The sequence below is a fragment of the Canis aureus genome, chromosome 13 (genome assembly GCF_053574225.1).
Source record: "Canis aureus isolate CA01 chromosome 13, VMU_Caureus_v.1.0, whole genome shotgun sequence".
NCBI lineage: Eukaryota > Metazoa > Chordata > Mammalia > Carnivora > Canidae > Canis > Canis aureus.
The window spans coordinates 24,848,769-24,864,251 of NC_135623.1; the positions used below are offsets into that span (position 1 = coordinate 24,848,769).

Sequence of the window (15,483 nt, forward strand, 5' to 3'; positions counted from 1 at the left end):
TTCACAGTGATCTATAAGCAAATGTGTCTGGATAAACTTTAAAATTCAACTACTCATCATTCCCGCTGCCACCTCTCTGGATCCTTCCCCAAATGACCGCTAGTCTAGGTAATTCTATCAGCCACTAATTATCTGTTTTCAGAATAATTCTGTTAAAACACAAGTAAGATTCTCTCATGCCTCAGCTCAAAAGTCTCTAACGGCTGGCTTCCCATTATCATTTTAGTAAAAGCTAAAGATACCTTAACTTCCTTCAATGTGTTCAACCAAGACATCTTTTCTGACATCGTTTATTTTCCACTAGTGTAGCACCCCTGGTACCTTTCCTAAGGGGCCTTTAGCAAAGAACTTGTCACAAGTCAAACTATCAAGAAACCAAACCTATCTTTATAATTGGAAGGCTAGGAGTACTGACTGGCTCTTTTCCCTAGCTTCATAAAAACTATGGGGGTTTCCCCCTAAGGAAACCAAACAAAAGTGAGTTGAATAACCTACCACAAACTTGCATCATTTTTGAAGCTATTACAAAATAAAAATCAGATCTTATTCCTGTAGAGGATGTGTCTAGACTATCATGTCATACTTTCTTTAAAGAAATCACAGAAATTTCCACTGGTTTCTCCTGCTATTATGTATTTTGTACCCTATTAATCTGCTTTCCTTGCTAAACTCCACTAATCTCACAGTTAACACATTTATTATTGTAAAGTAACAAAGGTTCTGGGAAAAAAGTTTACCTGCCTGAATTAGTCAAAGTCTATTTAGTGGATTTTTTAAAAAAGATTTTATTTATTCATGAGAGAAGCAGAGACACAGGCAGAGCAAGAAGGAGGCTGCCCATAGGGAGCCCAATGTGGGACTCCATCCCAGGACCCAGGACGCAGGATCACACCCTGAGCCAAGGGCAGATGCTCAACCACTGAGCCATGCAGACTTCCCTTGGTGGACTTTTTTATTTAGATTACAACTCCTAAGAGGATAGAATCAAAGTATCACCTTACCCAATTTATCAGAGTACCTTCTCAGGACACCTGGGTGACTCAAAATGAAGGCTCAGGGTCAGACTCTGGGGACCGTGAATTGAGTCCCTGAATTGAGTCCCGCATCAGGCTCCCTGCATGGAGCCTGCTTCTCCCTCTGCCTGTGTCTCTGCCTCTCTCTCTCCTCTCTCTCTCTCTCTCTCTCTCTCTCGGTCTCTCATGAATAAACAAAATCTTTAAAAAACCCCAAAACAAAGAATACATTATCTCTTTTTTCTTAAAGACGCTATTTATTTCAAAGAGAGGAGGAGCACAAACAAGGGAAGCAGCAGATAGAGGGAGAGAAGCAGGCTCCCCCACAGAGCAGGGAGCTTCACGTGGGGGCTTAACCTCTGCACCCTGAGATCATGACCTGAGCTGAAGGCAGATGCTTAATTGGCTAAGCCACAGAGATGCCTCCCTTCTCTTTCTTTTTTTTTTTTTTTTAAATTTTTATTTATTTATGATAGTCACATACAGAGAGAGAGAGAGAGCCACCGGGGCTGCCCCCTTCTCTTTATTTCCCTGAAAAATTAGTTTCTTTCATACTCCATCAATACTCCTTGTCAGCTTTCTGCTGAAACTGCAGTTTAAGTCCTCCAACTTCCTGCCTGGAGAGGAGTCCAGTCATTACAACCCTCATACTAAAGGATACTCAAAGTTCATTTGACCCAGTGAGACTTAACAACTTTGCAGCATTATAGACCTGCACTGTCCAAATGAATAATCATTAGCCATATGTGGCTATTTAAATTAAAATCTCAGGACAGGGGGATCCCTGGGTGGCGCAGCGGTTTGGCGCCTGCCTTTGGCCCAGGGCGCGATCCGGGAGACCCTGGATCGAATCCCACGTCGGGCTCCCGGTGCATGGAGCCTGCTTCTCCCTCTGTGTCTCTGCCTCCCTCTCTCTCTCTCTCTCTCTCTCTGTGTGTGTGACTATCATAAATAAATAAACATTTTAAAAAAATAAATAAAATTATTAAAAAAAAAAAAAATCTCAGGACAGGGATCCCTGGGTGGCTCAATGGTTTAGCACCTGCCTTCGGCCCAGGGCATGATCCTGGAGTCCCGGGATTGAGTCCCGCATCGGGCTCCCTGCATGAACCCTGCTTCTCTCTCTGCCTGTGTCTCTGTCTCTCGTGGATAAATAAATACATAAGAAAAAAATCTCGGGACGCCTGGATGGCTCAGTGGTTGAGCATCTGCCTTCATTCAGCTCAGGGTGTGGATCCTGGGATCCATGACAGAGTCTGGCATTGGGCTCCCTGCATGGAGCCTGCTTCTCCCTTTATGTCTCTGCGTTTCTCTCTCTCAATGTGTGTCTCTCATGAATAAATAAATCTTAAAAAAATATTAAAATCTCAGTTCCGGGATCCCTGGGTGGCGCAGTGGTTTGGCGCCTGCCTTTGGCCCAGAGCGTGATCCTGGAGACCCAGATCGAATCCCACGTCGGGCTCCCGGTGCATGGAGCCTGCTTCTCCCTTTGCCTGTCTCTGCCTCTCTCTATCATAAATAAAAATTTAAAAAAATAAAAAAATAAAAAATAAAATCTCAGTTCCTCAGTCACATTAACCACATTTCAAGTGCAGAACAACCATATATGACTAATGTCCACAACACTAACCACATAGATACAGAATATTTCTATCACCGAAGAAATTTCTAAGACTAACTGTTCTAGCTTGTTGCTTCCACAGGTGTTTACTGCCTACATGTAATTTCCAGATAGCTTAGAATTGTGTGATTTTTCAGTCTATAACAAAACCATAATCCTTATAAACTAGTAAATGTCCTTAATTATAAAGTGATAGTTAACCACATGTCCTGTGATCACAAGGGACAATAGTAAAACTATAAAAAAACTGGAAACAGAAATAAACCTCAAAAGTATACTACATGCAGAGACTTGTATCTACAATATACAAAGCATTACACTAAAAAAAAAACCAATATAAAAAATAAGCAAAAGATCTGAATACATTTCTCCAAAAATAAATATCCAACAAGCACATGCATACTCAACATCATTAGTTTTGGGGTTTTTTTTTTCCCCCCACCCAGTAATCTCTACATCCAACATGGGGCTTGAACTCACTCTAAGATGGTACTATTTGGACTGAGTCAGCTAGGTGCCCACTCCACATTACTAATTTTTAAGAAAATGCAAACCAAAACCACAATGGGATAACATTATTTACCTTTAATGAGCATAGTTAAATAACAAAGGCAGATAATTATAAAACAAGTATCGCCAAGGATGTGGAGAAACTAGAAAAGTCCTATGTGGCTGATAAGAATGTAAAATGCTGGGATCCCTGGGTGGCGCAGCTGTTTGCCGCCTGCCTTTGGCCCAGGGTGCAATCCTGGAGACCCGGGATTGAATCCCACATCGGGCTCCCGGTGCATGGAGCCTGCTTCTGCCTCTGCCTATGTCTCTGCCTCTCTCTCTCTCTCTGTGACTATCATAAAATAAAAAATAAATTAAAAAAAAAAAAAAAAAGAATGTAAAATGCTACAAATGCTTTGAAAGACAGTATAGCAGGGACACCTGAGTGGCTCAGTGGTTGGGCGTCTGCCATCCTAAAGTTCCAGGATCGAGTCCCACATTGGGCTCCTTGCAGGGAGCCTGCTTCTCCCTCTGCTTGTCTCTGTCTCTCATGAATAAATAAATAAAATCTTAAAAAAAAAAAAACAAAAAAACAGTATAGCAGTTCTTGAGGTTAAACACGGAAATGTCAGAACCAAAAATTCTTTATATATATCCATTTCTGAGATGAAAACATAGGATTATGCAAAAATGTGTATACAAATGTGCATAGTAGCATCATTCAAAATGTGAATGACATCTGCAATAACCGACCAACTAATGGATAAACCAAATGCGGTATCTTTCATATAATAGAATATAATTAAGCAATAAAAAACGAAGTGAACTGACTGGTGGTTCAGTCAGTTAAATGCCTGCCTTTGACTGAGGTCATGATCACAGGGTTCTGGGATGGATTCCCACACTGAGTTCCCTGCTTAGCAAGGAGTCTGCTGCTCTCTCTTCAACTCCTCCCTGGCTCATGCTCTCTCAAATAAAAAAAAATACTTAAAAAAAAAAATGAACATGGCGCTAACACATAGTACAACATGGATGTACCATTAAGTATTTAGTGGAAGAAATCAGTTATAAAAGACATGATCCTGGGGGTCCAGGGATCCCTGCTCAGTGGGGAACCTGCTTCTCCCTCTCTCTTTGCCTGCTGTTACCCCTGCCTGTGCTTTCTCCCAAATAAATAAAATCTTAAAGAAAAAAGAGGTAAACTTTATCTTAAAAGATTTGAGAAAGTGGGATCCCTGGGTGGCGCAGTGGTTTAGCGCCTGCCTTTGGCCCAGGGCGCGATACTGGAGACCCGGGATCGAATCCCACATCGGGCTCCCGGTGCATGGAGCCTGCTTCTCCCTCTGCCTATGTCTCTGCCTCTCTCTCTCTGTGACTATATCATAAATAAATAAAAATTAAAAAAAAAAAAGATTTGAGAAAGTGCTTGCAAGGTAAAAGAACAAGCAGGGGGAAGGGTAGAAGGGAGAGGAAGACTACTTCTCACTGGGCAGGTACTGAATCCCAGGATTCTGAGATCAGGACCTGAGCTGAAGAAAGATATTTAATGACTGAACCATACAGACGCCCAAATAAAGCTAAATTAAAAAAAAAAGAAAAAGAAAAAGGAAAAATTAAGATCAAGGAGAATGACAAAATCTAGCTGAATTAAGAGTATCATGAAGCAGAATCCTTTTTTGTTTTTTTAAGATTTTATTTATTCATTCATGAGAGAGGCAGAGACACAGGCAGAAGGAAAAGCAGGCTTCCTGCAGAGAGCCTGATGTGAGACTCGATCCTGGGACCATGGGATCACAACCTGACTCAAGGACTGAGCCACCCAGGTGCTCCCATGAAGTAGAATCCTAAAACAGCAGAGGCCATCTCTGGATTAGAGGTCATAACGAGAATGCACTTAATTCAGAGCCATAGGGATCCCTGGGTGGCGCAGCGGTTTAGCGCCTGCCTTTGGCCCAGGGCACGATCCTGGAGACCCGGGATCGAATCCCACGTCGGGCTCCCGGTGCATGGAGCCTGCTTCTCCCTCTGCCTGTGTCTCTGCCCCTCTCTCTCTCTGTGTGACTATCATAAATAAATAAAAAATAAAATTAAATAAAAAAAAAAAAATTCAGAGCCATATAGCAGATTCTCTGATGGAGGGTCAAATGCTTCACCAGCAAAGTATTTCCCACCTACTTAACAGTTCAGTACACAATAAAAATAAGCAAACACCCGAAAATGAAAGCTAAGTGAAATGAATATATTGTCAAAATTTAAGTTAATAATCCAAGTATATTTATACTAAACTATGCCTTCAACTAAAATCCTCCTGGCAGCTATCAGGTGCCATGCAAAAGATAAAACCAACAGAAGGCTTCAAAGCAAATATAAAATTTCACCTTATGCTTAAAATGACAGCTAGTGGGATGCCTGGGTAGCTCAGTGGTTTAATGTCTGCCTTCAGCCTAGGGCGGGATCCTGGAGTCCCAGGATCCAGTCCTGCATCAGGATCCCTGCATGCAGCCTGCTTCTCCCTCTGCCTCTGCCTCTTTCTCTTTCTGTGTCTCTCATGAATAAATAAATAAAATCTTAAAAAAAAAAAAAAAAGACATCTAATGAGATTCCCTCAGCTTTTCCAAGTAGTTAAAAAAAACTCTCTTGGACTCTGAATCATATGCCTTTTGAAAGAGACGGTCCCACCCAATTCTTCAAAACCTTTTCCTCCAGGTCCAGTGCTACTCAAGAATGTTTGAAAAACAGGAAAAAAGGAGGCAGGGAAGATGACAGCACCACTAATACCAGTAACATATGGGGCGGAGGGGAGGGCACAGCTTCAATCTATAGCCACTATTTCTCTAATTAATTAATCCAAAACCTAAAGCTTTCTGTGCCTAGAACAAATAAGCACTTAACTATTAGTTTAATGTCATGGTTAGCGTCTTTCACTTGGCTTGCATTTCAAATGGAGAGTCCTCCACCACTGTACTTCACCTCAAATCCTCACGTGTCTACAAGGACACCTTCCTAGAACAGACCTTTTATTTATTCTTTTTAAAGATTATTTATTTATTCATGATAGTCACAGAGAGAGGAGAGAGAGGCAGATACACAGGCAGAGAGGAGAAGCAGGCTCCATGCAGGGAGCCTGACTTGGGACCTGATCCCAGGATTCTGGGATGGCACCCTGGGCCAAAGGAGGCGCTAAACCGCTGAGCCACCCAGGGATCCCCAGAACAGAGCTTTTAGAGAATTATCAACAATAGTTTGCCAAAATTCAAAACCTCAAACCCTCTAAACCTCCCTTTCACATAACCTTTAAATAGTATAATCTTACTCATAAAACAATAAATTACGCTCAGACCAGTCCTCCTCAGAAATTCCTATACCTCTCTACTGCAACATTTACAATGTTAACTACTTAGTACATCTTTTTTCCCTTCAATTTCTTTGGCAGAAGCTTACAAATTTTACAACTTTCAACATCAAAAAACCACGTTTTGCACACAGGGGTGACTCATACAACTCCCATAGTTTTATACATAGATGCCCATGACTAGTCATCCTTAAACAGAAAACTACTTTTGAGGCTGTATCCTACCAAAGAAAATATTTTGGTTAATGAATCTTAGGGTAATTCAAAATATGTATGGCAGTTTATAGCATATCTGAAACAGATTTGGCAATGTGTCTCTGATTGTCAGATAAATACATCTATCTAAAATGGTAATTCCACATGTATCCACAATTTATATTAAATTCATCCCAAAACTTTGAACAGCTATAAAATTAAGAATGCCCTTAAGAACAAAAAGAACAAAAAAAAAAAAAAAAAAAAAAAAGAACAAAAAGAAAAGACAAGCTTAATTCAGGTAATCAATGAAAAAGATAATTTACGGAAAAAAACCTAGTAATAATCATTTCAATTTTTCATCATTAAAATGTTAAAATCTAATTGTAATAATGCTAAGATATTAGCAAACACATTTAGTTAACTTTGGAAGAAAGACATAGAAGGTATGTTATGCCATAATACATATCAACAGCAAAAACATGTATTAAGAATCCTTTAAGGGCAGCCCCGGTGGCTCAACGGTTTACCGAGGACCTCAGCCCACGGCGGGGTCCTGGAGACCCGGGATTGAGTCCCATGTCAGGCTCCCTGCATTACAGCCTGCTTTTCCCTTGGCCTGTGTCTCTGCCTCTCTCTCTCTCTCTGTGTCTCTCATGAATAAATAAATAGTTAAAAAAAACAAACTACAGTAATCTTTAATGACAGCAGGTAACAGTTTTAACTTTTCTATCCACACCCCAAATTAGAATCAAGGCCGGATTATAGCATAAAGCTACAGAACCGGATCCCGTTGTCTCTTCAGGAGACCATATACTAAAATATAAGTAACTTGGTTAAGTCTTAATATTTGATTACCCTCCAGTTTTAAAGGTAAAGTATTTATAACCCTTGGGGCTTAATCACAAATGCCCACTCATCTCCTAACAAAAACACAAGTTATTCTAATTCTCCTAAGAAAACATCGTTAATTACCTTCTTCCTGATAACTAAGTGTTTCTCCTTATGAAACACCCAATGCAGGCAAGCCCAGGTGGCTCAGCGGTTTAGCGCCACCTTCAACGCCACCTTCAACCGAGGGCCTGATCCTGGAGTCACGGGACTGAGTCACACATTGGGCACCCTGCATTGAGCCTGCTTCTCCCTCCCTCTGCCTGTGTCTCTGCCTCTCTCTCTCTCTCTCTCATGAATAATAAATAAAATCTTCAAAACAGATAAACACCCAATGCATCTCAAAACTCCAGTGCAAAGTCAAGCTACTGATGATTAAAGTACATAATGACTTTATGAAGTATTCTGGTCTACTTTCTCACATATCCTCATACTCCCTCATCCCTGGGGGGGGGAAGAACCTGAAATCTAATCAAGTTGCAAGTCTATCCAGCAGGTCAAAAAAACACAGGTGGCAGACAAACTTGCTATAAATATGTAAAAATAAAACCCACAAAACCAAACCTGTGGGAAAAGGATGAGATTAAGAAATGTTATTAAGTATAAATGGTACTGGGATTATGTCTATAAAAAAAGCAGTCTTTATCTTTTACTGTACACTACTAGTCTCTTTTTTGTTTTTAAAGAAAACTAGAGGAAGGGCAGAGGGAGAGAGAAAATCTTAAGCAAGCTCCAAGCCCAGCGTGAAGCCCAACGCAGGGCTTGATGTCACAACCCTGATATCATGACCTAAGCCAAAATCATGAGTCAGATGCTTACCTGACTGAGCTACCCACGTGCCCCCACACTGTTCTCTTTTACATATATGTAAATTGACATGTTCCAGAAAACAGAAAAAATAAAACAAAAACTTTAAAAAGGATGTCCAAAAAACAAAAACTAACCACTGTTCATTTCACTATGCATTAGTTGGTAAGACTGTTGTCACACAGAAGAATGAGTTATGCTATAGATACTAGATTTTTTGGGAAAATTGGTGGAATATCCACAATTCCCTTCATTTTGGTTATGTGCCAACAAAATATATGCCAGTGTTTAATAGGATTAATAAAATACTAATTCAGAAGCATAATTTTTAGCAAATTTAGTACATAAGAAATCTCAAGATCTTAATAAACAGGAATGATTCCTCATGCTCTAAAGACTGGGAATTCTTCAACTGATTAGTTATAAATAGTTACAATATTTGGGGGTCACTGCATTTATAATACAATTTCTTATGTTTCAGGTTTCCTTTAGTTTTCAAAGCCACTCCTATTAGTAAGCATCAGCTGCCTCTCTACCATAAGAAAAGTAGAACTCATAATCTCAGGAAGCTAGATAATAAAGAAATGACCTAGGGGTGTCTGAGTGGCTCAGGCAGTTAAGTGTCTCACTTTGGCTCAGGTAATGATCTTGGGGCCCTGCTATCAAGCACCATGCCAGGTTCCATGCTCAGCAGGGAGTTTGTTTCTCCCCCTTCGGTCCACCCCTGCTTGTGGCAAGCTCTCTAATAAATAAAATCTTAAAAAAAAGAAAGAAAGAAAGAAAGAAAGAAAATCTACTAAGGGAATGACAAATTTCGATCTTGAAGTATTTAAGTGAATTTTCTATTCTTAAGGATATCTGAAGGAACTGGATACAGATTTAACCCTGAGACTTGGAGCTTTCTTTTCCTCTCAGAGCCAATTATCCATTTCGAAAATGAACCCAACATAGTTGATTGAGGTTTACCATGTTAGTAACTAAGACAGTAACAAAAGTCTTATATTACCTTCAGAGTGACTTCTGAGTAAAACTAATGCATTTTTCCTATTTTTATTTTTGACTAAACAATGTTCATTTTCCCATCAAAGACCTCAGAACTATACTTGAATCTACTCTTTGCCCGCTATTTCTTGGTTGGTCCATTAGTCATCAAAAGTCTTTTTCTATTGGCTGAGATTAGAATGGAAAGACAAAGACATTTTTCACTGACCCTCTATAAATACATCAGACGTAAATAGGCTCTTGACTCTTGAAAAACTGAAGAGTAAGGCCATTAGTGGCATTGCCACCAACTTTTAGGATAAAATAGCAGTGGTAAAAAAAATATGAAAGTATTCCTGAAAACTTCGACATTTCTTTATTCACTATTCCTTGCTGTTTACATCTCTTTTTTAATTAACCCTTTCTAAGTCCTCACGAAAAAAATATTTTCTGAACTTCTAGTGGGATGATAGGGATGGTCAAAAGTTTTGCTGCCTCAACAAGACAACTAAAACTTTAAATGGCTATTCTCATGAAAAAGGGAATTTGTACATGTTAAATTCTCTATATGCTTAATTTAAAACAGGAGTTTGTGTGACAATCCATGATACATCCCAGATTATTTATATTACATATACATAATACAAATATATTAGTATTTTTCTCATTAGGGAGTCATGGACAAAGAAATAAGGTTAAGAATCAGAAATAAAACTATTTCCTCATCCTTTCTCATCAATGATTTGACTCTGACATTAGAATTTCAGAAACTTTAAAAAACTATATCAAACCTAAAAATCTACCTAGACCATCTGTACAAAAATCTCTATAGGTATACTTGGGCAGGTTTTTTTTTTTTTTTTTTTTTAGCAGAGTATAGAATGCAGCTGTTTCAGATAAACGGAGTAGAGGTTTCAACTCATTCAAGTCACTCCCCCAATGATCACATTTTCAGTAGCAAAGAGATGTTCAGATCTGTGCTTTCAATGTTTTGTATTTTAAAAGTATGAAAATCATAGTTTTCAAAATATGTGCTCAGACAAAAAAAAGTCTGAAGAAATCTCTAAGGACAAATGAAGTAACTATTTTGAAGCATGAAGAATTACTCAAATCACACAACCTTCATATGGCATTCAAAGACCTTAACAACGTAGGCCCAAACTATTTTTCTAGTCTTTTTTCACCTATTTTTTTTTTAATTTTTATTTATTTGTGATAGTCACAGAGAGAGATAGAGAATGAGGCAGAGACACAGGCAGAGGGAGAAGCAGGCTCCATGCACCGGGAGCCCGACATGGGATTCGATCCCGGGTCTCCAGGATCGCGCCCTGGGCCAAAGGCAGGCGCCAAACCGCTGCGCCACCCAGGGATCCCTTTTTTCACCTATTAATGACTACCTTGCTGTACTCCATTTATCTCAAATACAAAAAAGGTACATGTTCAGATCTTTATTCAGTGTTTACTGTCTGACTTGATTCTATTACCCAACTCCCTTGGCATGACTGATCAACTCAGTTCAAAAGTTTTTTTTTTCAGAACTTTTCTGTTGAGAAACATTCCCAAATCAAGAAAACTATTACTTTTATTTCCAAAGCAGAAATTGATCTAATTGAAATTCTTATATATATTAAAAAAATACTAATGATAGAAAACTAAAAATCTAAGATGAAAAACAGCAAAAGAACAATTCATACTAGATCAAGTCCAATGTAGGAGTATGCTCCATATATACTTTCATATAATTTAAAAAAGCGGGAAACCAAATAAACCTAGTATTTCCTTAACATTCATAAAGACTACCAGTTTAAAGATGTCACTAGGATACTAACATCTTTTGTGTATTATGTCATTGCCTAATAACTAATTCCTGTATCATCAGGTCTGAATCTATCATTCTTAACCATCCATAAACGAACGATCCCCCCATCCACACATCAAGTCTCTCCAACAAATACTAATGCTGTTCAAAAGGTACCTATACAAAAATCAACCATTGTGTCATCACCATTTAGAATTGGGTCATAACCACTATCCCCAATCTATAAGTCTTCAACTCTTATCTCCTACAGCCAATTTATATTGTTAACTCATTTATGTATGCTTACAGTATCCTATTTTCGATTAGATGGTTTGCTCAACAGAGACTTAGGGATCGTTTTTAAAGTAGTTTTGCTCTAATGCCCTACAATGCAATGTTAAGTGTCAAGTAGGGGACAGTGATTTAATGAAGAGAATCTGGAAATGGTAATTAAGTCCTACTTGTTCATATGTTAAATCAAGTAGTCCTTACTTTTTGTTGTCATACAAATTCAAACAAAATATTGGACACATTCCCAATTGCCCCATACATAAACTGATTCTTTGAAATTAACAGAAACGTAACCCTAGTCTACCTGACAATTTGTAGGAAGATATTTTTCGTTTTGTTTATGAAGGTGGGACTTTGACAATTTGTTTGTTGTTCGTTACTACAAGAACATTCATCACAAAATAGTAAAATAAATGATTCTTACTAAATGGCTTTTTACCAGAATAGACAAACAAAACACCTTTAACATACCTGTCATAATAATCTCGTTGAAAGTCATAGTCCAAATCAAAAGAGGAGCTGAAAAATAAATACCGAAGAAGATTAATTTGGAGCTGTTGATGTAAATTCACAACAGCAGATGGGAAAAACAAAAACAAAAAACCATGCAAAATCAACCATAACAAATAGATCAAGAAATTAGCATGGAATAATCCCCAATCATTCAAACAATAAATCACTAAAATTCCAATCATCTTAAAGGCCACTGGACATGCAGCAGCTAATTTGCAAATTTAGGCATAAAACTGTTATAATTTCAATAATACAACGAAATAGCTAATATAAGAATATTGAAAAATACAACCGTAAACCAAACATTCTTATGCTACCCTCCTTCCTTTTCATATTTCCCAGCTTCTAACAAACAGAACAATTTCTCTCAAAAGATTTCATTTTATGTTACAAATACCAAACTGCTCTTTAGAGTGAGTAAAAAAAATCTCAGGGAATTCTAATAATTCTCTGGGAAATGGGCGAAAAGGAGGCATATTAATATAAAATTAAAAAGCATCATTTTTACACAGATAAAACATATTACAGTTAACCCTCCCCACATCCAGAAAACAGATAGAGAAGATGCCCACTGATGGACACAATGCAGTTATAAATAATAAAGTTCCGGACCTGAGTAGAGGGGACGGAGAAGGGTGTTCTGGTACTGACCCGTACATCTCCGCTGCAGAACGTTTCACACCTGCTTTTCCTCGGTTCACTTTTGGCTCTGCAGCCAGATTAATATCTGAAAAAATAAAAACAAATACAAACACTTTAATGACAACTCTGTTGTGGCAGGGGTACGGTAGAATCTTAAATCACAACTTTTAAATTGTGTACGTAGTATTATATAGATCAATAAAGGCCTAACATTGTATCTCCTCTTACATAAGAAGGGCTCACGATTTTTAAAAGACTAGAACTCGTCTTTTAATCCTTTCTCCTCTTTTCTGTTAATAAAAGTATTCATTATATATATATTACATTTGTCTTTGATACCTTCTACCCTCAGGCTCCTACTAAAATGAAACTCTAACTATTCAGAGCACATTAGGTAGGAATGATCTCAGGGAAATAAAACCTGTATCAAGTCATGAATTAATGATTGGATTATGATACCCTCAAATTATCCTCAAAAGTGAATTTTCATTCTCTTTACAAATAGGATGAGCTGTAAAGTTGACGAAAAATAGTTAGGAAGGAGCAGCCTGGGTGGCTCAGCAGCTTAAGTTCCTGCCTTCATCCCAGGGCATGATCCTGGAATCAAGTCCCATGTCGGGCTCCCTACATGGGGCCTACTTCTCCCTCTGCCTGTCTCTGCCTCTCTCTCTTTCTGTGTGTCTATCATGAATAAATAAATAAAATCTTAAAAAAAAAAAAAAAAGGAAATACTATGCAGGGGATCCCTGGGTGGCTCAGTGGTTTATCGTCTGACTTCGGGTCCAGGGCGAAATCATGTGGTCCGGGGATTGAGTTCGGCATCGTGCTCCCTGCATGGAGCCTGCTTCTCCCTCTGCCTTGTCTCTCATGAACAAATAAATAAAATCTTAAAAAAAAAAAACAAAAAACTATGGAATGAATTGCTGAACAACCCTTAAATACGTATTTGTGTGTCCAAGTCTGCACATGCACACACATCAAGAAAAAGGAATTAGGGAATGGAAAAGTCCTAGTTTCCATATACGACATAATTTTAAAAACACCTAATCCAGCATGGTCAGCTATAAAGCTAACACCCACTGATACTCAACAAAAGAATCCATGCCTTCTCTTATTCTAACATTTATCAAAATCCAGCTCTCCAAAACTTAGTGCATCAAATGACTAATTGAAAAATTTAGTATACTATTTGCTTAACATTTATGAATAATGTTCAGAGTTCTTAATCACAAACTCAATTCCAATTTTTAACATCTAATCTTAAGAACAAGCTTGCCTTTAGTTGAATTTTTATTTTTTTATTTGAATTATTTTTATTTTATTTTTTTAGGGTCCAGGCACAGTGTGGAGCCTGCTTGGTATTCTCTCTCTAACCTCTCTTGTCCCCACTCCCACCTCACTGTCCCCCCTTTTGAAAGCAGATCTAAAAGAAAAATAATAGACCTAAACTATATATAAAATAGATCACACAACTTTTTTTTTAAACTTATAAGCTGCTCCTTTTTTGAAAAAAAAATTTTACTTATTTATTCATGACAGAAAGAGAGACACAGGCAGAAGTAGAAGCAGGCTCCATGCAGGGAGCCTGACATGGGACTCAATCCTGGGTCTCCATGATTACACACCAGGCTGAAGGCTGCGCTAAACTGTTGGGCCACCGGGGCTGCCCTGCACAACTTTTTTAAAAAAAAGATTCCACTTATTTTTCAAGAGAGTGCAAGAGAAGAGAATCAGGCAGGGGGTGGGGGACATGGACAGGACAGAGGAAGGCAGGCAGACTCATTGCTCAGCAGGGAGCTGGATGCAGGGCTGGATCCCAACTGGATCCCAAGACCCTGAGAATCAAGACCTGAGCCACTCGAACACCCCTGATTACACAATCTTATAAATGAATTATTTCATGGGATTCTAAACTATCAGTACTGCATTAATGTCCAGAATAAGATTTATATAATTAAAAGAACCTGAAATTTTAAAATGCATTTAGTAATGTTAATTTTAGTAAAAAAGAACAAAAAGATATGATTTTGAAACTGTGATACAAATTGTAGCACACGTAAAATTGTTTTTTCTTAAAATTAAAATGCTCCAGGGATCCCTGGGTGGCGCAGCGGTTTGGCGCCTGCCTTTGGCCCAGGGCGCGATCCTGGAGACCCAGGATCGAATCCCACATCGGGTTCCTGGTGCATGGAGCCTGCTTCTCCCTCTGCCTATGTCTCTGCCTCTGCCTCTCTCTCTATCATAAATAAATAAAAAAAATTAAAAAAATTTTTAAAAAAAGAAACTTTAAAAAAAAATGCTCCATATTCTGCCTAATGAAACTAGACAAACTATTAAAATTCAACAAGCACTCCTGGTATACAGTGACTTCGATGTAATTCTCATTGAAAGAAGCCAAGGCTCTTAGGAAAAAGTGGCAAATCAAGATTTAGGTCAAGAAACACATCAGATAGGGGGACACCTGGGGGGCTTAGCGGTTGAGCATCTGCCTTTGGCCCAGGGCATGACCCCCGGGTCCCGGGATCAAGTCCTGAATCAGGCTCCCCGCACAGCGCCTGCTTCTCCCTCTGCCTGTGTCTCTGCCTCTTTCTGTCTCTCATGAACAGATAAAATCTTGAGAAGAGAAGAGAAGAGAAGAGAAGAGAAGAGAAGAGAAGAGAAGAGAAGAGAAGAGAAGAGAAGAGACGAGACGAGAAGAGACGAGACATCAGATAGGGAGGTGAGGGGGGGGGGGATGAGGTGACCTGGTGACAGACACTTGACAGGAAGAGCACTGTGTGTTATATACTGCATGTTGGCAAATCGAACTTCAATTAAAAACAATTATATATATATATAAAGAAATACAACAGATGACCTGGAAGAGCTTGTGCCAGAAAGCAAAGGT

At 38.8% G+C, this 15,483-nt stretch overlaps 1 protein-coding gene across 13 annotated transcripts in view; it reads right to left on the bottom strand.

The window, feature by feature from the left end:
* Window positions 1–15,483, bottom strand: part of HNRNPC (heterogeneous nuclear ribonucleoprotein C) — a 58,697-nt gene that overhangs the window by 9,614 nt on the left and 33,600 nt on the right. For 11 of the 13 annotated variants that reach the window (XM_077845499.1, XM_077845502.1, XM_077845503.1 and 8 more), the window contains 2 exons: window positions 12,567–12,681; window positions 11,913–11,960 (listed from right to left, as the gene is read on the bottom strand). In XM_077845499.1, the coding sequence (XP_077701625.1) occupies window positions 11,913–11,960; window positions 12,567–12,681 (163 nt within the window). The remainder of the gene's footprint in view (window positions 1–11,912; window positions 11,961–12,566; window positions 12,682–15,483) is intronic. The other 2 variants (XM_077845510.1, XM_077845509.1) reach the window with 1 other exon arrangement.